The sequence below is a fragment of the Eurosta solidaginis genome, chromosome 3 (genome assembly GCF_040869045.1).
Source record: "Eurosta solidaginis isolate ZX-2024a chromosome 3, ASM4086904v1, whole genome shotgun sequence".
Lineage (NCBI taxonomy): Eukaryota > Metazoa > Arthropoda > Insecta > Diptera > Tephritidae > Eurosta > Eurosta solidaginis.
Genome location: NC_090321.1, coordinates 269,237,521 through 269,262,153, shown reverse-complemented (window position 1 = coordinate 269,262,153; position 24,633 = coordinate 269,237,521). Strand labels below are relative to the sequence as shown.

The 24,633-nt window shown below is 35.3% G+C and overlaps 1 protein-coding gene across 4 annotated transcripts in view; it reads left to right on the top strand.

The window, feature by feature from the left end:
- ACC (acetyl-CoA carboxylase) overlaps nt 1–24,633 on the top strand; it is a 156,103-nt gene that overhangs the window by 79,635 nt on the left and 51,835 nt on the right. For 3 of the 4 annotated variants that reach the window (XM_067776428.1, XM_067776426.1, XM_067776425.1), the window contains one exon: nt 21,385–21,751. In XM_067776428.1, the coding sequence (XP_067632529.1) occupies nt 21,385–21,751 (367 nt within the window). Of the gene's footprint in view, nt 1–10,841; nt 11,359–21,384; nt 21,752–24,633 lie in introns of those variants that run through there. The other variant, XM_067776429.1, reaches the window with a different exon arrangement.

The following is a 24,633-nucleotide window of genomic DNA, read 5'->3' as shown; positions in this document are numbered from 1 at the left end:
ATGGCCTTAAGTTTGATTGAAGATTTGCACACGTATCAAGGCTCGATGACAATGCAATAATGTGATGGTGTGGTGACATAAGGTTAACGGACATAAGGTCAATTGAACTTATGACCACCCCAAATGACCATAGATTTGAAACCTTGCACATAATGCAAAAAACGCATTCCTTTATTAATGATAGAAGTGGATGCATGGCACATGTACGAAAGAGCATACTGGAACCCTTTTTAACACGCTTTTATTAGCTTGGGCTGTATCTTTCTATGTATCTATGTATCCATGTATGTATGTAACGGAATCTGGAGTGGAGCCGAGAGCCCTGGTAATGCAGAGCTCCGAACTCCGTTGCACCTTTTGAAGCATTTTAAGATAGGTACTTTTAGCTAGTGCAGGCCACCAGGCCAAGGCACCATAAAGAAGAATCGGGCGCACAATGGCTGTGTAAATCCAGTAGGTCACCTTAGGGGAGAATCCCCAGGAGGTGCCAATTGCCCTCTTGCAGGTGAACAGCTCTGCTGCTGCCTTCTTGGATCGCTCCACTATATGGCCACTCCATAATATCTTCCTATCCAGAATGACTCCCAAATACTTGACTTGATCGCTAAACGCTAAGAACGTACCCCCAATTCTTGGCGGTGTAAGATTTGGTACTTTGTACCTTCTCGTGAAGAGGACAAGCTCGGTTTTATCCTGGTTGACTTCCAAACCTGTGGCGGGTTGTACTCCTGGAGCAGCTCCAGGAGGTCAGCTGGGTCCGTTTGCGTCACTGGAACGCAGGCTCTAGCCCTTGGTCGTGAGGGTATATCACGCACCTCCACTACCTTGAGGCGCGCGCCCGGATATACCACCCCTATCAGCGTGACGGCGGCCCTATAGAGGTTTACCGATCTGGCGTCGTCCCAGGCAATTAGCTTGACATTGCCCTGAAACCACCCTGCATCGGGGTAAGATGGCGGTGGACCAGGGTTGTCTTTCTCAACCTTAACGGCCACCGTAGCGAGCGCGGCCCGATCCACTTCCACTGTTGTTTCGGGATCCAGCCATCTTCGCTGCTCTCGTCTATAATGCCAATGATCTGCCGACCCTTGGCAATTTCGGCGAAAGACCGCGTCCAGCCTCCCTGCGTCTTGGCCCTTTTCGGTGCCGTGGGGTTGGATTCATCCATGGACCGCTGGCGTTTCGAGGTTTCATCACTCTCGACTAAAACTTTTAAAATTACTTGAACTAAAAAAATAAAAATAAACAATAGTTTAAAAAAACTAAAAAAAACACGCTTTTATAGCTAACCGAACTAAAAAATAGAAAATAATTTTCAATTAAAAAGAGTTTATATAACAGTAGTAGAAGGTCAAACAATCGTTTATAGTTAATCACCTCAAAATAAAATTATAACAAAATTTAGGTTATTAACAGAATAGTTTAATTCACAGTAAAAAGCGTGAGGTGCTTGATATTGAATGTTACAATCATTCTATTGGCAACTATCTGAGAGGAAAGATATGAAATGTAGTCAAATGCACCCCACGCTTTTTAATCTGAATTAAATTATTCTGTTAATAACTTAAATTTTATTATAATTTTATTTTGAGGTGATTAACTATACACGATTGTTTGACCTTCTACTACTAAATTGAAAATTATTTTCTATTTTTTAGTTCGGTTAGCTATAAAAGCTTGTTTTTTTTTAGTTTTTTAAACTATTATTTATTTGAGAAATTTAGTATAACAGCTGTTATACGGGGTGAAAAGTCAGAAGTCAGAGTCAACGTCTTAAATCCCAGTATAAAGTTTGTTACTAATTAAAAAAAAAAATTTTTTTTTTCAGTTAAATAAATAAAAAAAAATGTTGTCTTTAGCTTTAACATTAAAGTACGTGTATTTAGAATATATGAAAAAGGTTACATTAAAAACTCAAGCGCAAACGTCGGCTTTTCTTTGCCATTTCATCTAAAACTTCATCAACGGTAACAATTTGATCACGGTGGATGCTTAGTGATGCACAGCCATTCAATCGATTTTCACTCATCATGTTTTTCAAATAGTTTTTAATCAGCTTAAGAGTTGAAAAAGATATCTCGTTCGTTGCAGTTGTTACTGGAAGCGTACACAAGACTTTCAACAACATGTGAACATTAGGAAAAGCCACAGAATCGCATTTAAAAGAAAGAAAAATGATCGAATAGAAAAAAAATAATTTAAACAAGTAAAAACGGGACTGTCTTCGGCTGTGCCGAAGACTTCATACCTTTCATGAATGGGGCTGAACAATAATCTTATCCCGCTCGTAATCTCCGAATAATCGGATGTATAAGATAAGAAATATATAGTGAACAGATCTACATATCTTAACGATTTTTAAGATAAATATAAAATAAAAAACATGTAGGTACTTTGTGTGAGGATGCAAAGTTTCAGGTTTTTTGTGGTCTGCGTGTAAAAACTATGACTACGAATCACGTATTTCAACAATATATGACGTAAACGTAACTATTTGATGAAATTTGATGAATTTTGAAGCTTCTAGCCGTAAAAAGGGGGCAAAAATTAGAGTTTATATGGGGTATATAATATATATACCACCGATCTCTATGATTTTTTCAGACAACAATATATGCTATATACGTAAGCATATGGTGAAATTTGAAGCGTCTAGCTGTTAAAAAGGGGCAGAAATTGCGCACAGTTTCTTATCTGAACAATCGGTTGTATGAGATATATACTATATATACCACCGGTATCTGTGATTTTCTCAGACAACAATATATGCTATACACGTAAGCATTTGGTGAAATTTGAACATATCTAAACGATTTTTAAGATAAATATAAAATAAAAAATAGGTAGGTAATCTGTGTGAGGATGCAAAGCTTCACGTTTTTTTGTGGTCTGCATGTAAAAACTATGACTACGAATCACGTCTTTCAAAAATATATGACGTAAACGTAACTATTTGATGAAATTTGATGAATTTTGAAGCTTCTAGCCGTAAAAAAGGGGCAAAAATGACAGTTTATATGAAGTATATAATATATATACCACCGATCTCTATGATTTTTTCAGACAACAATATATGCTATATACGTAAGCATTTTGTGAAATTTGAAGCCTCTAGCTCTTAAAATAGGGCAGTAATTACGAAAAGTTCCTTATATGAACAATCGGTTGTGGGGGATATATACTATATATACGACCGATCTCATCAATTTTTTCAGGCAACAATACGTGCAATATACGAAAGTATATGGTGAAGTTTGAAGCTTCAATCTGTTAAATTGGGTAAGATATTACAAAAATCCTCTTTTTCTGAAAAATCGGTTGTATGGAGGATATATGCTATAGAGGTCCGATCCGGTCGGTTCCGACAAATGTCTAATCGGACACCCAAATACACCCGCTCACCAAATTTTATCAAGATATCTCAAAAATTGAGGGACTAGTTTGCATACAAAGAGACAGACGGACAGACGGGCATGGCTAAATCAACTCAGCTCTTCAACCTGATTATTTCGGTATACTTAATGGTGGGCCTATCTATTTTCCTTTAAGGACTTACAATTTTCGGTTTCGTGACGAAATTAATATACCGTTTCATTTTCATGAAAGGTATAAAAAGTCATATCTACACGGAAAAAACACTAATGTGAAGCTTCAATCTGTTAAATTGGGTAAGATATTACAAAAATCCTCTTTTTCTGAAAAATCGGTTGTATGGAGGATATATGCTATAGAGGTCCGATCCGGTCGGTTCCGACAAATGTCTAATCGGACACCCAATCCTAGTCCTTAAAATGTGAAAAACACATTATTTTTTCATTTATCAAATCATTTGAATTTTACATTTTTGAAATGTGTTTTTGATATGAAAAAAATGTAGATATTACATTATAATAATGTGTTTTCCACATGGAAAATAATGTCAAATTTGAATTATATTTCAAAATAGGAAATGTATACTTCGAAAAATGCTGTAAATTTAACATTATTTAAATGTGGAGAATAAAATCAAAGCACGAGAATTAGTATCGTTTAGTTCGGCATACAAACAGAACCGTAAGCAATGTTTATATGCATGTTTATATGTAGCTTGTCGCCGTGACGTCGCATGAATGTAATCGCGGTTGAGGCAAACGAGCAAACGCCTGAATTGATTATATTCACGCATGCAATAAGTTGATTAATTTTAAATCAATGTCGATTATGTTCTTAAGCAAGTTGGATCATTGAACACGATCATGTTAGGCAAATTTACAAAGAAACTTCTTTATGAAATTATAGTAAAAGTTATCATGTACATTTGTATATTTAATAAATTGCAGAATTATTATGAAACAGAATATGATTAAAATATAAGTGTTCACTTCGTACATATGTACATACTAGCAGACCCGTCAGACGTTGTTCTGCCCTAAATTTGGTCTACCTGCATACATTGTAATAAGCTTTTTCTCTCTAACTCTGACCTCCCCTCTTCACTTCTTCTTAATAATTTTATTCACTCCTCCCTCAGTTTTTTCGCTTCATCTATCTCTATTTTCGTCTCACTATATCCCTTTCTCAGTCTCAGTTTTCCCATTCTTCTTCATCCCTTATTGCTAGTCCCAGAGGGTGGTATGTATTTTGTTCCAGTCCCATTCCGAGTTCCAGTCCCACTCCGAGTCTCAGTCCCAATCCTAGTCCTAATCGCATTCCCAGCCCGTCTCTAGTCTACTTCCTCGAAAAAAGGATCGTAAATACTAATATAGGCAAATTTATATACCAAATTTCAGACAAATCGAATAGGACTTATGTAAATAGGTATGTGGGTATTATCAATTCATGCTTTTTTTCGGCTTCGCATGCATATTTATCAGTTTTGCCAGGTTGATGCGACTAAATCGAATATCACAATGAAAATTACTTTAAAGCTCTGAGCAACAGCTTTCATTTGATATCCATATTACACACACATTCTAGGGGTATCTGGGTCCACGTTTTGGCCTATATCTCGAGACCCTAGTCATCCAGCGGCATAAAGTACTCTGTACTAAAGCACACATCAACAGCTTCAATTTGATACCCATAATGTAAAACCACATCCTAGTGTTACCCTGGTACACGTTTTGGCCTATATCTCGAGACCCTAGTCACCTATAGGTATGAAAACTACCCTGCACTAAAGCACTCATCAACAGCTCCAATTTGATACCCATAATGTAAAAACACATCCTAGTGTTACCCTGGTCCACGTTTTGGCCTATATCTGAAAACCCTAGTCACAAACAGATATGAAAATTACCCTGTACTAAAGCACACATCAACAGCTTTCATTTGTTATCCTTCTTGTATAAACACTTTCTAGGGGTATCAGGGTCCACGTTTTGGCCTCAATCTCGAGACCCTAGTCACCAATAAGTACGAATACTCCCCTGTACTAAGGCACTCATCAACAGCTTTCATTTGTTATCCATATTCTATAAACACATTCTAGGGGTACCCGGGTCCACATTTTGGCCTATATCTCGAGACCCTAGTCACCCACGGGCACGAAAAATACCCCGTATCAAAGTACCCATAAACAGCTTCCATTTGATGCCCACATTTTACAAACATATCCCAGGATTACCCAGGTCCACGTTGTGATCCCAAGACCCTATCCAGAACGGGATAAAAAGAATCCTATGTCTGTCTCCTGGTTCTAAGCTACCCCTCCACCAATTTTCAGCCAAATCTGTTCATCCGTTCTTGAGTTATAAATGGTGTAACTAACACCACTTTCTCACCATTTCTCCACTATTTAATGGATGTTATTATACAATCTACAAACTTCAATCACTCTATCTATTAAAAAAAACGCATGAAAATCCGTTGCGTAGTTTTAAAGAATTCAAAGGGACATGGGACAGAAAAAGCGACTTTGTTTTATAATATGTAGTAATACATGCAAAAATACCAAAAAATAAAACTTGTTTGAAGAATTTTAAGGAAATGTTTAATATTTTTAACGAAAGATTATTTTTCAATAGATGTATGCATTCTTATACTGTTTTCACACAGACGGCTTATTGAATAATAAAGGCAGTTTTCTACATTAAGACGCTTATTGAGCTCAATCTTCCCTACAAAATTCGAATCTATTATTATTTCATTAGTAGCTAATGGAATGCCTACTGAAGTCAAAAGCACAATGCAACTCTGTTGGTAGCGTTCCGCTTCCGTTTCCGCTTCTTAGTTTTCAAAGCAAATGTCATATTCTGCATGGCGGAACGATACAAGGTGGCCGCATCGAACAGCTGATTATAACCTTTTTTATTTGATTTGATACATCAACTACCGGCGCAGTACGATTTTGACATTTGTCCATCGAATTTACAAGTACATGGAATTTTTTTGTTTGTAGGTATGTCACCATGCTCCCACCTTGTATCGTTCCGCCATGATTGTCTGTCTCATCCTTCATACTAATCGAGCAGTTACTTCTGTGTGAAAGCAAAAAATTTACGATTTCATTAGCAGGTGAAATGAGATCATTAAGTTTCTGTGTGAAAACAGTATTAACCATTTATGTTGCATTAACAATTAACCATTTATGTTACATAGATATGTATGTACATACCTATGTCAAGCTGATATGATATGAAAATACATACATACATATGTACATTCATACATGCCTATAAACCTTCGCCCGAAATTAAATAACGCAGCGAATGCTATGTACATATGTACGTATGTGTCGCATCATACCTAACTCAAAAGCAATTAGCGCGAACAGGTGACACCGAACAATCACACACACGAATTTTTTGGTAAAAATGTTACTTTTGTTTAAACAATTTGGCTGATATAAGAAAGGAATCAAGTATTTTTTTTTGATGCAGATCGAAGGTAAATATTTCAAAGTTTTACTGAAAAGTAGAATTTTTTAAATCCATCCATCCCATCCTTTTTCTACTACATTTTGGCAATTTGCCACGCCCCTATAATATATATCTTCGAATGATATCAACTGCACCATCTCACGTAGCTAAGCTTTCAAATGCAAAAAACCGTTTTAAAATCGCAGCATTCTGTGTGAAGTTATGTGCATAAATGGCATATAGATGCTTGCATATTAAAAATATAATATCACCAACAAAGTAAATACGTAGCAGAATTATAAAGAAATGTATTAACATAGACATAAAAACATCAAATATTTGAATTGTAACGACATAAAAAATCAAATGATCCTGTGGCAAGGGGGGGTTTAATTTGTTAAAAATAAACGACTGTGAGCACAAAAAGAAATCTATTTGTACTATGGCACTATTGTGAATATTTGCACTGCATTACGCTAGATGGCAGCACAAGCTGTAAGTTTTAATTGATTGGCGACAGTTGCTATTATACGCTAGACCGCAGCGCAAGCTGTAAGTTAATAGAACAGTTGATTTCTGTTGATATTTGATTAGAGACTTTTATATTGGTTGCGCAAGATGCGCACGGGTCAGGCTCGTTATTCTAAATAGAAATAAATGTGTACGTCCTTAATGTACTTCCAAATTTGTCAGCCGCTGTTTGTGAAACAGGTGCATCTGGGCCCTAGGTACAACATAGGTTAGTTTTGGTAAAGTGTAAACATATTTGGTCACGGTATGGGGGAATCCTGAGTAGAAGCGTAGTCTTTGTAAGAGGTATGCTATATGGGTGATACATATAGGATGTAAATGCAGGCGTAGTGTGTAATAGTGGTATATGTATGATGTGGAGTACTAGAGAATGTGTAAGCGTAGGCAGTGTGTGGTATAGGTATGTTGCACAGAGTAATAAAGAATAATAGCCTAAGTATAGTCATGCACTGTAGCGTAATATAGGAGCAAGATACCTGGTAGAGTGTATATGTATGTGTAAACGAAATCACACCGCAACTCAAGCAAAGATGTCACCTACATACATATAAATTAAAGTATATGAGCAAATACACAATTATTGTGCATGCAAGTGCCCGACTAGATGTATCGCTGCTGTTTTACTGGAAATAAAGAGTCAGAGCAAACATGAGCAAATGCGTGATTTTTATTCCTGATGCAAAGAGTGTAAACAAAAAAAAGCACGTGGTAGGTATTAAAGGTTAAAGTTGAAACTAGTTTCCTTTTAGGCTTTTGTTGGTTGTAAAACTTTGGTACATTTAAGTAATAAAGTGCAAATAAAGAAAAAAATATTAACTACAAAAACTAATAAAATACATAAAATAAAATAAATTAAAAAAAAATTAATAAATTAAACAAAAATTTTATAAAATAAAAATAAAAAATAAAATTAACAAAAATGAAATAAAGTAAAATAAATTGAAATAAAATATACTAAAATAAAACAAAGTAAAAAAATAAAACTTAATTAAATTAAATCGATCGTTATTGAAAAGTTTTCGATTCATCGTCAAAAAATTGTCGACATGTTATTAATATGTTATCGATTTGTTATCAGATTGTTGCCAATTTTTTATCGGAGTGTTTTAGATTTGTTATTAAGAAGTTATCGAAAATGTATCGATATATTATTAAAAGGATTTCAATTTGTTTTAGAAAACTTATATATCGGTGTTTTATGGAAAAGTTATCGATTTCGTTATCAAAAATGTATCGATTTGTTATCGAAAAATTATGGATTCCTTATGGGAATGTTACCAGTTAATATAAAATAAATACAAATGTGTAACTCTTCTATGACAAGCTGATAAAAAACTAATGACAATCCGATGACTGGGCAATAACAAGCCAATTTCAAACCGATAAGTCAACTATAATTATTCGTAATCGATAATAATCCGATCATAAAGCCATGTGAGTTGTTACCAATAAGAGGCCGGCGAAGCTCTTTACAAAAAGCTCGGAAATATTTGTTTCCTGCAAAGTTACCTTTGTTAACCACAGGACGAGCTTTAGTTAACTTAAAAAAATTAGTTTCCAGACGTAAATCTGTATGCTTACATATAGAACTTCGCGAGCACTTGGCACTCATGCCTCTTGTTTATTTTTAACATCTTATTCATCATTCTTTTTATACTAGAAACAAATCAAAATTTTGGATAGGAAAACTTCTCACTGGTCAGCGTTGCTGAGTAGGTTTTTATTATCAAACAAGTAAAGGTATCTAAGTTCGGGTGTAACCGATCATTATATACTCAGCGTGAGCTTCAATTGCACATTTCATTTCAGATAAATTACTTTTCTGCATAACACGTGGCACCGCCCGTTTAAAAAAAATTTCTCCCCATTTCCTATTACAATAAAACTTGATAAGTGAAATATCATTGATGCAAAACTATTTTTTGCTAAATTATAGCTTATTATTCTAGTCTACGACCCTTTTAAACTTATTTTATATCTAAGTTGACATGGTCTTTAGCCATAGAAATATTTTCTAATATAGGGAAAATTAGTGTATGTACTCAATTTTATTACGAACCGTTCATTTTTCTTCGAGTTATGGATCCCAAAACATTGAAAATTGCTTAGACAAAAAAGGGGCGGTGCTACACCCATTTTCAAAATTGTTAGTGTTTTCCAATTTAATGTTATAATTCAATTTAAAAAGTAAAATTCTATTATACAAAGCTCTTTTTCGCTAAGATAAACCTAATTTTATTCGTCCACGACCCTTTTCAAAATCTATAAAAGTGGGCGTGATCTTTAACCGATCTCGTCCATTTTTTCTAGAAATATTTCCTGCTATAGGGAAAATACGTGTACCCAATTTTATTACGATCCGTTAATTTTTCTTCCAATTATGGCTCCCGAAACATAGAAAGTAGCTTAGTCATAAAAGGGGCGGTGCCACGCCCATTTTTTTAAAATTGAAGTTTTTCCTTTTTTTTGTTATAAATTCACTTAGTAAATGAAATACCATTGATACAAAGCTCTTTCTTGCAAAGATATAGCTTATTTTATTCGTCCACGACCCTTTTAAAAATCTTTTATATAAAAGTGGACGTGGTCCTTAACCGATTTCATTAATTTTTCTTCAAAGCATTCCTTACAGTAAAGACAACCTCTCTGCCGAATTTTGTTACGATAGGTTTAACGATTTTTGATTTATGATTAATAATATTTGTAAAATTGATTTTATCACAATTGGGCGATATCACGCCCATTTTGAAAAAATTTTGAAAATTTTTATCAAGAGTTTCAATAAAAGTCCACACGGCAAATTTCAACGTTCTAGGTGTATTATTTACTAAATAATGAGTTTTTTTGCGTTTTCCAAAATGTTATATATATTAAAAGTGGGTGTGGTTATCATCCGATTTCACTCATTTTCAATACCAATCTATTCTGGGTCCAGATAAGCTCGTGTACCAAATTTGGTGATATCTCAATATTTACTCAAGTTATCGTGTTAACGGACAGACGGACATGGCTCAATCACATTTTTTTCGACACTGATGATTTTGATATATGGAAGTATATATCTATCTCGATTCCTTTATACCTGTACAAGCAACCGTTATCCAATCAAAGTTAATATACTCTGTGTGCAAAGCACGCTGAGTATAAAAAGTTATAAGCATTATCGAGATTTATCTAGCGATTCCTGTAGCTATGAATGAGTTTAAACACTACAGCTGATCGGGGCCGAAAAATTAAATCATTGTTGATTCTCAGACAAAATACGGCGAGTATACAATAACAAAAACTTATAAATAATGTATTTACCATGAGAATATTTGCTGAAACGTGCTTGCATGATACTACTAAGCGTGTATCTATGTATGTATGTACTTGTATGTAGCTATGTATCTACGTAATAACAAATTTATCGTCAACGAAATTATACACCTGTAACGACTTCAACTCATAGGCAGTTACTCTTGGGACTTTGTGTTGTATGGTTTATAATTTCTAAATTCGAAAACAAACAATTTTAAAAACTAATCAATTGTGTGCATAAAAAAAGGACTTTTCATGTTTGGTATGCGCGATATCCGGGCAAAGTTTCTTAAATCTAACTGAAGTTATAAATCGAAATACTTTGCTAGTTTAACAATAAACAAACAAACAAAACTTCTATGCCCAGACAAATATAAAATTGAATGGTATTTCCGTGGTTTTTCGAAATGATGCAATCGGCTAAACGTTTTACTATAGGCGAACCAACCGATGAGGATAATAATTCAGAGAGAGCACCAACAATAATTGTTGATGATGAAACTGATAATGGAGAAGTGCGCGAAATACCTGATTTCGAAATTGAATGTAACCCCGCCTTTGTTGTCGCTAATAACAGTAATAGTGGTAATATGAAATTGAGTCGAAATTTGTCCGGGACGAGTTTATCGATGGCGCAGCGAAAGGAGCTGACACTACTCTCACCGGCACAAGCTCAAAGGACTTTGAAGTAAATAATCAATAATTTTAGTGTAATTGATAATATATTACTGGTAAAAACATTTCGTACTTACATACATATAAAATGCCCTATAAATGTTAAATGTACATTCTCACATGAGTTTAAAGTTCAAAAACCGAAAAGGAGAAATGCTTTCTTAATTAATCTTAAAATTTGCAGCATTTTTATAGTGCTAATTACCGTGTATTTATTTCCTCGTATGTTTTTTAATCATTAGTTTCCAATTTAATTTGTATTTACTGTTAAAATCTTCCGTTGTTTATTTAGCTTCCCAAATATGTTTGCTTGTGTTGTTAGAATATAAAAACCGGGTTTTATCATTGTCGTCAAAAGTTGTTTCACATTCATAGTAAATATGAAAATTAAAAAAAAAAAAAAAAACAAGTAAGGACGGGACTGCCTTCGGCTGTGTCGAAGACTTCATACCTTTCATGAATGGGGCTGAACCATATTCTTATCCCATTCGTAATCTCCAAATAATCGGCTGTATAAGATATGAAATATATAGTGAACAGATGTACATACTTAAGCGATTTTTAAGATAAATATAAAATAAACAAGTAAAGAAGGCTAAGTTCGGGTGTAACCGAACATTAGATACTCAGCTGAGAGCTTTGGAGACAAAATAAGGGAAAATCACCATGTAGGAAAATGAACCTAGGGTAACCCTGGAATGTGTTTGTATCACATTGGTATCAAATGAAGGTATTAAAGAGTATTTTAAAAGGGAGTGAGCCATAGTTCTATAGGTGGACGCCATTTCGGGATATCGCCATAACGGTGGAACAGGGGTGACTCTAGAATGTGCTTTTACGATATGGGAATCAAATGAAAGGCGTTAATGAGTATTTTAAAAGGTAGTGGGCCTTAGTTCTATAGGTCGACGCCTTTTCGAGATATCGCCATAAAGGTGGACCAGGGGTGACTCTAGAATTTGTTTGTACGATATGGGTAACAAATGAAAGATGCTAATGAGTATTTTTAAAGGGAGTGGGCCTTAGTTCTATAGGTGGACGCCTTTTCGAGATATCGCCATAAAAGTGGACTAGGGGTGACTCTAGAATGTGTTTGTACGATATGGGTATCAAATTAAAGGTATTAAAGAGGGTTTTAAAAGGGAGGGATCCTTAGTTGTTCATGTGAAGGCATTTTCGAGATATCGACCAAAATGTGGACCAGGGTGACCCAGAACATCATCTGTCGGGTACCGGTAATTTATTTATATATGTAATACCACGAACAGTATTCCTGCCAAGATTCCAAGGGCTTTTGATTTCGCCCTGCAGAACTTTTTCATTTTATTCTAATTAATATGGGAGGTGTCACACCCATTTTACAAAGTTTTTTCTAAAGTTATATTTTGCGTCAATAAACCAATCGAATTACAATGTTTCATCCCTTTTTTCATATTTGTTATAGAAGTATGACATTTTTTTCATTTTTCGTAATTTTCGATATCGAAAAAGTGGTCGTGGTCATATTCGGATTTCGGCCATTTTTGTGCCAAGATAAAGTGAGTTCAGATAAGTATGTGAACTAAGTTTAGTAAAGATATATCGATTTTTGCTCAAGTTATCGTGTTAAGGGCCGAGCGGAAGGACAGATGGTCGACTGTGTAAAAAAACTGGGCGTGGCTTCAACCGATTTCACCCATTTCCACATGAAACAATTATCGTCATAGAATCTATACTCCTACCAAATTTCATAAGGATTGGTTAATTTTTGTTCGACTTATGCCATTAAACGTATTCTAGACAAATTAAATGAAAAAGGGTGGAGCCACGCCCATTTTGAAATTTTCTTTTATTTTTGTATTTTGTTGCACCATATAATTACTGGAGTTGAATGTTGACATAATTTACATATATACCGTAAAGATAATAAATTTTTTGTTAAATTTTTACTTTAAAAAATTTTTTTTTTAAAAAGTGGGCGTTTTCTTCATCCGATTTAGGTAATTTTTATTTAGCACATATATAGTAATAGTAGTAACGTTCCTGCCAAATTTCATCATGTTATCTTCAACGACTATCAAATTACGGCTTGCAAAACTTTCAAATTACCTTCTTTCAAAAGTGGGCGGTGCCACGCCCATTCTCCAAAACTTTACTTATTTTCTATTCTACGTCATATGGTCAACCCACCTACCAAGTTTCATCGCTTTATCCGTCTTTGGTAATGAATTATCGCACTTTTTGGATTTTTCGAAATTTTCGATATCGAAAAAGTGGGCGTGGTTATAGTCCGATTTCGTTCATTTTAAATAGCGATCTGAGATGAGTGCTTCAAAATTTACTTCAAGTTATCGTGTTTACGGACGGACGGACATGGCTAAATAAATGTCTTTTTTCGCCCAGATTATTTTGATATATAGAAGTCTATATCTATCTCGTTTAGTTTATGCCGTTACGGATTGCCGTTATGCGAACAAAGTTAATATACTCTGTGAGCTCTGGTCAGCTGAGTATAAAAATCAATTTCTGTGTGTGTGTGTGTTCGCTATGGAAACGTATTTCCCACACTTCAATCATCACCAAATTTTGGCTATAGCTTCCTTCGATCAACACGAAGGTTTTAAGCTAAAAATAATTTCGACATATAAAAGGGGCGTGGCACCTCCCATACAAATGGAATCTTTGGTACTGCATAAGTCTGAAGGTATACATGCCAGAACAATGAAATTCAGCAAGGAGTTATATGAAGTCAACCCTTAACGCCACCAAGAAAAGGTGGAGCTAGGAAAAAGGGGGCGTGGCACCTCCCATACAAATGGAATATATCATACCGCATATCACTGGATGTAGTAATGGTAGGATAATGAAAATTGGTAACGGGTTATATGACGTTGAGTCCAAACACCTTTAGTAAAATGTGGAATTGGGAAAAAAGGGGCGTGGCACCTTCCCAACAAATGGAATTTTTCAGAACTATGGCTGTCGTACAAACTTAGGTTATTTTAACACCTAAAGTTTGACTGCATTGTTGAGTTTGGCTGTTATTCCTTTTGGACGTTTAGTAATCTGCCGCCGTTAAAAAAATTTGTTAGCTTCAGTCTATCTACATCTTTTATAAAAATCAAATTCTGTGTGTGTGTTCTCTGTGGCAACCTATTTCCCACACTTCAATCGTCACCAAATTTTGGCTATAGGTTCCTTCGATCAAGACGAAGGTTTTTCATATTTCAGAATTAAGAATTTTAAATTTAAATTGTTTTTTTTTTTGGCTATGCGAACGAGCAATCTTAGCTACCAAAAATGATCATCTTAACAAAATTAATGATCGAATTCAAAACAAAATTAATAGTGAAGTAAGGAAATATGAATCCATCGACACAGTTACAGATGATGATCAAATTGTGAATTATCCAAGCTCTTACAGTTTCCTGTACGCCTTGCTTTTGCAATTACAATCAATAAAGCACAAGGACAATCGCTTACTGTTGCATGATTAAATTTAGAGAGTCCGTGCTTTTCCCATGGCCAGCTATATGTTGCTTGCTCTAGAGTTGGAACGCTAAAAAATTTGTTTATCTTTGCACCGAACGAAAAAACCAAAAATATTGTGTACCCACTTGCATAACAATAAGATACAATAATAAAATGTTTTAAACGAAAATTTCACCAAATATGCGTACAAAACTCAATTCAATTTACAGAACAATAAACTAAATTATCAACAAACAAAACAGAAAAAATAACGCAACATTCATTCGATCTCGGGCGTTACAACGTACGCCGGGTAAAGCTAACCTTCTATAAAAATCAATTTCTGTGTGTGAGTTCCCTATGAAAACGTGTTTACCATTCTTCAATCATCACAAAATTTTGGCTGTAGGTTCCTTCGATCAAGACGAAAGTTTTTCATATTTCAGAATTAAGAATTATAAATTTAAATGTTTTTGTTTTTTTGCTTAGCTCCCAAAAATTATCATGTTAACAAAATCAATGATCGCATTCAAAATCAATTTCATGGTGAAGTGACGAAATATAAATCGATCGATACAGTTACAGATGAAGATCAAACTGTGAATTATCGAATTGACTTTCTAAACTATTTAGAACCACCTGTTGTTGTTGTTGTTGTTGTTGTAGCGATTAGGTTACTCCCCGAAGGCTTTGGGGAGTGTTATCGATGTGATGGTCCTTTGTCGGATACAGATCCGATACGCTCCGGTAACACAGCACCATTAAGGTGCTGGCCCGACCATCTCGGGAACGATTTATAATGCCACATTAAACCTTCAGGCCATCCCTCCCTCCCCACCCCCAAGTTCCATGAGGAGCTTGGGGTCACCAGAGCCTCGTCTGTTAGTGAAACGGGATTCGCCGCTCGAAGGTGAGGTTGACAATTAGGTTGGAGAAGCTATATATTGCGCTACACTACCCCTTGAATCCCTGGAATGCCTGCGCATATATCAACTTTGAAAATTGGCTCACCAATCATGCTTCTTCGGCATTTAAACCCACCAAAATTCTGCAGTGGAACCAGACTTTGCGTTAAGAAATTAATGTGGAATGTAATCGAAGCAACAATCATTAGCGGTAAAAGCAAAGGTGAAGATGTGCTCATTCCACGGATCCCAATGATTTCTGCAGATTTGCCATTAAATTTTAAGCGCTTACAGTTTCCTGTACGCCTTGCTTTTGCAAATAAAATCAACAAAGCACAAGGACAATCACTTACTGTTGCAGGATTAAATTTAGAGAGTCCGTGCTTTTCCCATGGCCAGCTATATGTTGCTTGCTCTAGAATTGGAACGCCAACAAATTTGTTTATCTTTGCACCGAACGAATAAACCAAAACTATTGAGTACCCACATGCAGTACAATAAGATACAAGAAAAAAATGTTTTACCAGAAAATTTTACCAAATATGCGTACAAAATTCAATTCAATTTACAGAATAATAAATTAAATTATTAACAAACAAAACAGAAAAAATAACGCAACAATCATTCGATCGCGGGCGTTACAACGTACCCCGGGTAAAGCTAGTATGCTATATACGCAATCAAATGGTGTAGAAATTGCGAAAAGTATCTTATCTGAACTATCGGTTGCAGGGGACATATGCTATATTTACGACCGATCTCTTCGAATTTTTCAGACAATAATATCTGCTATATACTAAAGATATGTTGAAGGATCTAGCTGTTAAAATGGGGTAGAAATTGCGGAAAAGTTTCTTATCTGAACAACCGGTTGTATGGGATACATAAAATATATACCACCGATCTCTTTGATTTTTTCAAACAACAATATATGTTATATACGTAACCATTTGGTGAAATTTGAAGCTTCTAGCTGTTTAAATGGGACAGAAATTACGAAAAGCTTCTTATCAGAATAATCGGTTGTATGAGATATATACTAACCCTACCACCGATCTATACAATTTTTTCAGATAACAATATATGCTATATACATAAGCATTTAGTGAAATTTGAAGTTTCTAGCTGTTAAAATGGGGTAGAATTACGAAATGTTTCTTATCTGAACAATCGGTTGTATGGGAAAATGGGATATCTAATATATAAAATTCTTCTGTCACGATTTTAGAGGCTTAACTCCTCCGAAACGGCTGAACCGATTCTCACGAAATTTTGTGAGCATATTGGGTGGGTCTGAGAATCGGCCAACGTCTACCTTTTTTTCGCTACGTACCTAGGGTCTTGAGATCAAAACGTGGACCCGGATACACCTAGAATGTGTTTATACAATATGTATGTAAAATTAAAGCTGTTGATGAGTGCTATAGTATAGGATAATTTTCATACCCCTGGGTGACTAGGGTCTCGAGATATAGGTCAAAACGTGAACCCGGGTACCCCTAGAATGTGTTTATATAATATGGATATCAAATGAAAGCTGTTGATGAGTGCTATAGTACAGGATAATTTTCATACAACTGAGAGGATAGGGTCTCGAGATATAGCCCAAAACGTGGACCCGGGTACCCCTAGAATGTGTTTATATAATATGGATATCAAATGAAAACTGTTGATGAGTGCTATAGTACAGGATAATTTTCATACAACTGTGAGGCTAGGGTCTCGAGATATAGCCCAAAACGAGGACCAAGGTTCCCCTAGAATGTGTTTATACAATATGGATATCAAACGAAAGCTGTTGCTGAGAGCTCTAAAGTTCATTGTGATATTCGATTTAGTCGCATCAACCTGGCAAAACTGATAAATATGCATGCGAAGCCGAAATAAAGACAAGAATTAATACCCACATCGATTTGCCTGAAATTTCGTATATAAATGCTTTTTTCCGGGAAGTATACCAGATACGGACTGGGACTGGGATTAGGACTAGGACTGATACTCGGAGTGGGACTGGGACTGAGACTCGGAATGGGACTGGAACAATATACATACCACCCTCTGGGACTGGCAATAAGAGATGAAGAAGAAGGAGAAAAACTTGAGAGAACAGAAAAGAGATAAGGAGACTGAGAAAGAGATAGAATGAGACGAAGATGGAGATGAAGCAAAAAATACGGAGGGAGGAGGGAATAAACAGATTAGGAAAAAGTGTAGAGGGGTAGGGCAGAGTTAGACGGAAAAAGCTTATTAAATAGTATGCAGATAGGCCAAATTTAGGGCAGAACAACGTCTGCCGGGTCTGCTAGTATACTATATATACCACCGATGTATACAATTTTTTCAGACTACAATATGTGCAATATACGAAAGCATATGGTGAATTTTGAAGCTTCAATCTGATAAATTGAGGAAGATATGACAATAATCCTCGTTTCTGAAAATCGGTTGCTTGGGGGATATATGATATAGTGGTCCGATCCGGCCGGTTCCGACAATTGTGTAATCGGACACCTAAATACACCCGCTCACCAAATTTTATCAAGATATCTCAAAAATTGAGGGACTAGTTTGCATACAAACAGACAGACGGACAGACGGACATGGCTAAATCAATTCAGCTCTTCATCCTGTTAATTTCGGTAAAAATTATGTAGGTCCTACATATTTTCTGCCGAATCCGAAAGTGCAGAGGCATTTGTCGCAGAGAAGCTCTTATTGAAAAATTTCATTAATTTTCAGAGATTTACTCCAAATTTTAGGAGTATTCGAGGTAAGCGGACCTTAGAATCGGGTTCACTCTATCCAGATAGGACTTTAACCACAAAGATTAAACAAATTTATATTTTTTATTATTTTTTTTAGCGTTGCATGGAAACTAGTTACTTCGTAGTTAAATCATTTTTGATATCGGCACACTGTCTCTGTTGTTTGCCGTATAAGTAAATGTACGTCAAAACTCTCAATGGCAACTGATTTTGGCGCAATTATGTCACCACACGACTTTGTTTGTTTTGCTTTTAAGACGAATGTCCAGAGAATTACGAACTGCCGAAATTGTGAAAACGTTTGGCTCTCTTTTACCTAAAGAAATAAACATTATAACAAACTGGTTAAAGTACTTTACCTACATATATATGTACATAGGTACATATGCACTGCAGTCATCATTGCCATATATCTAAAATTTCTTTTTGGTCAAACCCTGTTGTAACTGTTAGGTTTTTTAGAACTTCATTATACATAAGGAAACTATTACCTCTGAAAAATTTCGTCGAATTCAGGAAATTTTCTATGGAATCAGGAAAAAATTATATTTTTGTATAAAACTTTTCATTAACTTGATGTATTTTGTGAATATGGATGCGCATAACTGTTTTTAAATTTTCAACCAGAGAAGTCTACACTTGCATTTAAAAAAATGCCATTTCGAAGGACATCACAAAATAACAAATTTCAGTTAAAAGCACTACGAGCGGTCAAGAAACTGGTATCGTCTCTAAATGCGAATGTTCTGCGACAGTTCGGAACTAGTACGATTCGCTGCAGTGGTAGCTGAACATTATACTGCCCTACCAAACGAAGAAAAAATATATCAAATTTGATACAATTGTACCGAATTGGCAACTTCTTCGATTGCATTTTTTTTTTCAGTTTCTTTATTGTTATTATTTTTATACTCAGCTGAGCAGAGCTCACAGAGTATATTAATTTTGTTCGCATAACGGTACCCCATAACGGCAGAAACTAATCGAGATAGATATAGACTTCTATATATCAAAATGATCTTGGCGAAAAAAGAAATTTATTTAGCTATGTCCGTCCGTCCGCCCGTAAAAACGAATAAATAAATAAATTTGGTATGTAAGTTCCTAGGCGCTCATCTCAGATCGCTATTTAAAATTAACGAAATCGAACTATAACCACGCCCACTTTTTCGATATTCGAAAATTTCGAAAAACCGAAAAAGTGCGATAATTCATTACCAAAGACGGATAAAGCGATGAAACTTGGTAGGTGGATTGATCTTATGACGCAGAATAGAAAATTAAAAAATTTTGGACAATGGGCGTGGCACTGCCCACTTTTAAAAGAAGGTAATTTAACAGTTTTGCAAGCTGTAATTTGGCAGTCGTTGAAGATATCATGATGAAATTTGGCAGGAACGTTACTCCTATTACTATATGTGTGCTAAATAAAAATTAGCAAAATCGGATGACCAAAGAAAATCAAAAGTCAAATTTTAACAAAAAATTGATAATATCTTTACACTATATATGTAAGTAAATTATGTCAACGTGGCTCCGCCCTCTTTTCATTTAATTTGTCCAGGATACTTTTAACGCCATAAGTCGAACAAAAATTTACCAATCCTTGTGAAATTTGGTAAGAGCATAGCTTCTATGACGATAACTGTTTTCTGGTTGAAGCCACGCCCAGTTTTTATACACAGTCGACCGTCTGTCCTTTCGCTCGGCCGTTAACACGATAACTTGAGCAAAAATCGATATATCTGTACTAAACTTAGTTCACCTACTTACCTGAACTCACTTTATCTTGGTATTAAAAATGGGCGAAATCCGACTATGACCACGCCCACTTTTTCGATATCGAAAAATTCTAAAAATGAAAAAAAAAACATAATTCTATACTAAATACGAAGAAAAGGATGAAACATGGTGATTGGATTGGTCTATTGACGCAAAATTTAACTTTAGTAAAAACTTTATAAAATGGGTATGACACCTACATATTAAGTAGAAGAAAATGAAAAAGTTCTGCAGGGCGAAATCAAAGGCCCTTGGAATCATGGCAGGAATACTGTTCGTGGTATTACATATATAAATAAATTAGCGGTACCCGACAAATGATGTTCTAGGTCACTCTGGTCCACATTTTGGTCGATATCTCGAAAATGCCTTCACATATACAACTAAGTGCCACTCTCTTTTAACACCCTCATTAACACCTTTCGTTTGGTACCCATATCGTACAAACACATTCTAGAGTCACCCCGGGTCCACCTTTATGGCGATATCTCGAAAAGGCGTCGACCTATAGAACTAAAGCCCACTACATTTTAAAATACTCGTTAGCGCCTTCCATTTGATTCCCATATCGTACATTAGTACCTTCCATTTGATACACATGTCATACAAACCCATTCCAGGGTTACCCTAGGTCCATTTTCCTAAATGGTGATTTTCCCTTCTTTGACAAAGGATGAAGGAAAATCGTACCAAAAAACATCACCCTTGGTCTACAATTTGGTCGGTGTCGATAGCTGAAGAAAGATAGCAAAGGCTAGTTGCTCCACATTTTAGTATTGCCATTTGTTGTATCCATGAAAAAGACAATTTTGTCTCCAAATCTCTCAGCTGAGTATGTAATGTTCCGTTACACCCGAACTTACCCTTCCTTACTTGTTACGTATGTATTTCTTTGTATTTCTTTTAAGTTTGCACTATCGCGGCTGCGAGTAAAAGAGAGCAGTTTGTTATACTTATATTTCTAAAGATGGTTGCGATGTTCAGTAATTTGGTCAAGAGTAATTTTTTATTTTCTTGTATTCTGTTTAAGCCACAAAATTTTTGTTGTTTACACTTGCGCTTGCGCAGTTCAAAATTTAGTTAGAGCCAAATTATCAATACATACGGTATGCATAATCGTCTATCTTTCGGTTTTAGGCCGAGTATGTCGCGTGGCACAGGTCTTGGACAAGATCGTTATCAGGACCGTGATTTCACCATTGCCACACCAGAGGAATTTGTGAAAAAGTTTGGTGGTACACGCGTAATTAATAAGGTTTTGATTGCCAACAATGGTATTGCTGCTGTGAAATGTATGCGTTCGATACGTCGTTGGTCCTATGAAATGTTCAAAATTGAACGTGCCATACGTTTTGTTGTTATGGTAACACCTGAAGATTTGAAAGCTAATGCGGAATATATTAAAATGGCTGATCATTATGTACCAGTACCTGGTGGATCAAATAATAATAATTACGCTAATGTTGAATTGATCGTCGATATTGCACTACGCACTCAGGTTCAGGTGAGTAAATATTTTTAGTTACGACATATATACTTAAAAAAATATTGAGTTGATATTGTTTACATGCATATTTCAATTCATTAATCTTTAGTAAAATACATATGTACATACATATAAACATGTTTGCGTAATGGACAGGACCAGATTAACAAGTAAAATGAAAAAGACTTCTTAAATGTCTGGGAAACACATTCGAATGCGACGAATGAAGTTTACGATTAATTTGATATCATATTAGAGGCTCTAGAATTTATTGCTGATAATGAATCACAAAATACTGATACTCGTTATGAGGGGACGTGTGTTGCGAATAAAATGCAAAAATTCGAATTTGGTTTCATGTTGATTTTATGGAACTCCATTTTGACTGCTATGCGTTCATTGAGTAAGTCATTGTAAAGTGAGAAAGCAGATTTTAAACCGTGTGCTTTTTTGTACGGATCGTTAGAAGAGAGTTTAGTTTTATTCCGTGAAAAGTTTAATGATTTCGAGGAAAAAACAAAACAATTATTACCGGGTGTAGGTTATACAGAAATTGTAAAATGTACTCCTCGTAGAAAAAAACAACCTAATGACGGAAATGCTCCAGAAGTCTAGAAGTAGAATTTTCGCCTCGCTACGATTTTAGGACGAAAGGTTTCCTCGAAATCATCGACAATGTTCACAGTGAAATCAAACGACGTGCGAAAGTGTATATGGAAGTTTCAGAGAGATTTGCATTTCTCATCAACTTTTCTCTAAGTGATGGAGACCTCCACGAAACTATAAATAACTTAGTTCGTTTTCATTCTAGAGATTTGGAAGAATTTTTCATTGAAATGAAACAATTCCAAAGTTACGTGAACTCCAGATACACTGATGCACAAAAAACTCTTAGTCATTTGTATAAGATTCTAATGGATGATCAATTAGCCGATGTATTTTCTAACAGAGAAATAGCTCTTCAGATTTTTTTAACATTAATGATCACAAATTGTTCTACCGAACGATCCTTCTCGCAATTAAAAAGAATCAAAGCTGCTGAAAGAGCTACAACGCGACAATAGCGACTCGAGATGTTAGGTATACTTTGCATTGAAATTTATTGAACAAAATCGATATTGATGATATAATTGATGAATTTGCCAAAAAAAAAAATGTATAAAATGACATGTTTAAAATGTAGATAGTAATTTTATTGGTATTATTACATTGTGACAATAAAACGTTCATGAAAGATATAAGCTTGCATTTTTTAATCGAAAAAAGAAGGGAACGGACGTGAAAAAGGGCGCCCAAATTGATGGTTGCCTAGGGCCCGTTGAGGGTTAATCCGGCCCTGGTAATGGGCTATTCATGGGTACATATGTATTTAACCACAAATACGACAGTAGTCAGCAATAAACAGTCTCTCTCAGTCTGCTTTTTTTTATCCTCGCAATAATTTTCGAGCTTAATTTTTTTAGAATCCTTATTATGTAACTCAACTCGAAACAAACTTCTTCCGAATTTGAAGGAAAATGTGTTGTATTTGACAGCTGGGTCATTCCGCCATAAAAGGCACCTTGGAAAAGGGAATTAAATAATTATATTTTAATGCATGCAAAATTTAAATTTATTCATATATTAGCTGTGTTCTTTTTTACATGTATATACCATATATGCACTTAAACTTTATATAGACTGCTAAGTGTGTAACTTTATCTACACTTATGAAATTTTTGCGCAGGAAATTAGTACTGCTTAATTTCAGTATACATTATGCTCAGTAGCTACAGAAAAGTGTCTCCCCATTTTTATTTCTACACTATTCTCCACTTCTATGACCGAAAAGTGTTTGAATCCACTATTCATCGCCACCGAATCAGCTATATATTATATGATATGACCAACAGAGGTGCGTGTCTCCGCTTTTTAGAACAACCCGTTTTTCAATGAGTTATTTACCACTGCCGCGAGTCTGCAATAATTGCCGCCATCTGGGTCTCCTAAACAATATTTAAGTGATGATAGCGTTTTTTTACCCGCGAATGCAGTTGTATATACATTTAAAAAACAGGGCTCCCGCCACAAGCTAAAATGAGCTTCCATTTGTATACCTTTCATGAACATGAAATTGAGTTTGCGACGAATATCAAAATTGTAAGGAGAAGAGGTAGACCCACTAATAAGTATATCGGATTGATCAGGATGACGATCTGAGTTGATTAAGCCATGTCCGTCTATCTGTTTGAACGCAAACAAATATCTCAATAGATTTAGATATCTTGATGAAATTTTGTCTGCGGGTATATTTTGGTGTCGGATTAGACATTTGTGGGAACCGACCAGATCGGACCACTATAACATACATATATCCGTAGAGTTCGGTCCTATATATAGCATATATCCCATACAACCGATTGTTCAGATAAGAAGCTTTTCGTAATTTCTGCCTCATTTTAACAGCTCGAAGCTTTAAATTTCAGCAAATACTTACGTATACGTCATATATAGTACAGATAAGTGATTCATGGTCATATCTATCTCATGGAAACCACAAGAAAAGTGAAACACACACAGTACCGATCTATTTTTACTTATTTTATTTATCAAATATTTCGTTTTAATATGTACAATAGGGCGGGTCAAATTTTATGGGGGAAAATGGGCGAAAAAAACTTCAGGTGCACATCCAGTTTCTGAATCTATGGGTCATACTGAGTAATATTGTCCATGGGACCATAGGTCTGAAATGAATTTGGAGCCTCCCTAATTTTGTTAGAAAATTTTATATCCCAATCTGAATCCGAATTTGACATTTATTTTCATGTATTTTATTTGTGAGAGCCGTTATTATGAAACAATATCCATTCATGAAAGGTATGAAGTTTTCGCCACAGCCGATGTTATAAAATAATTCC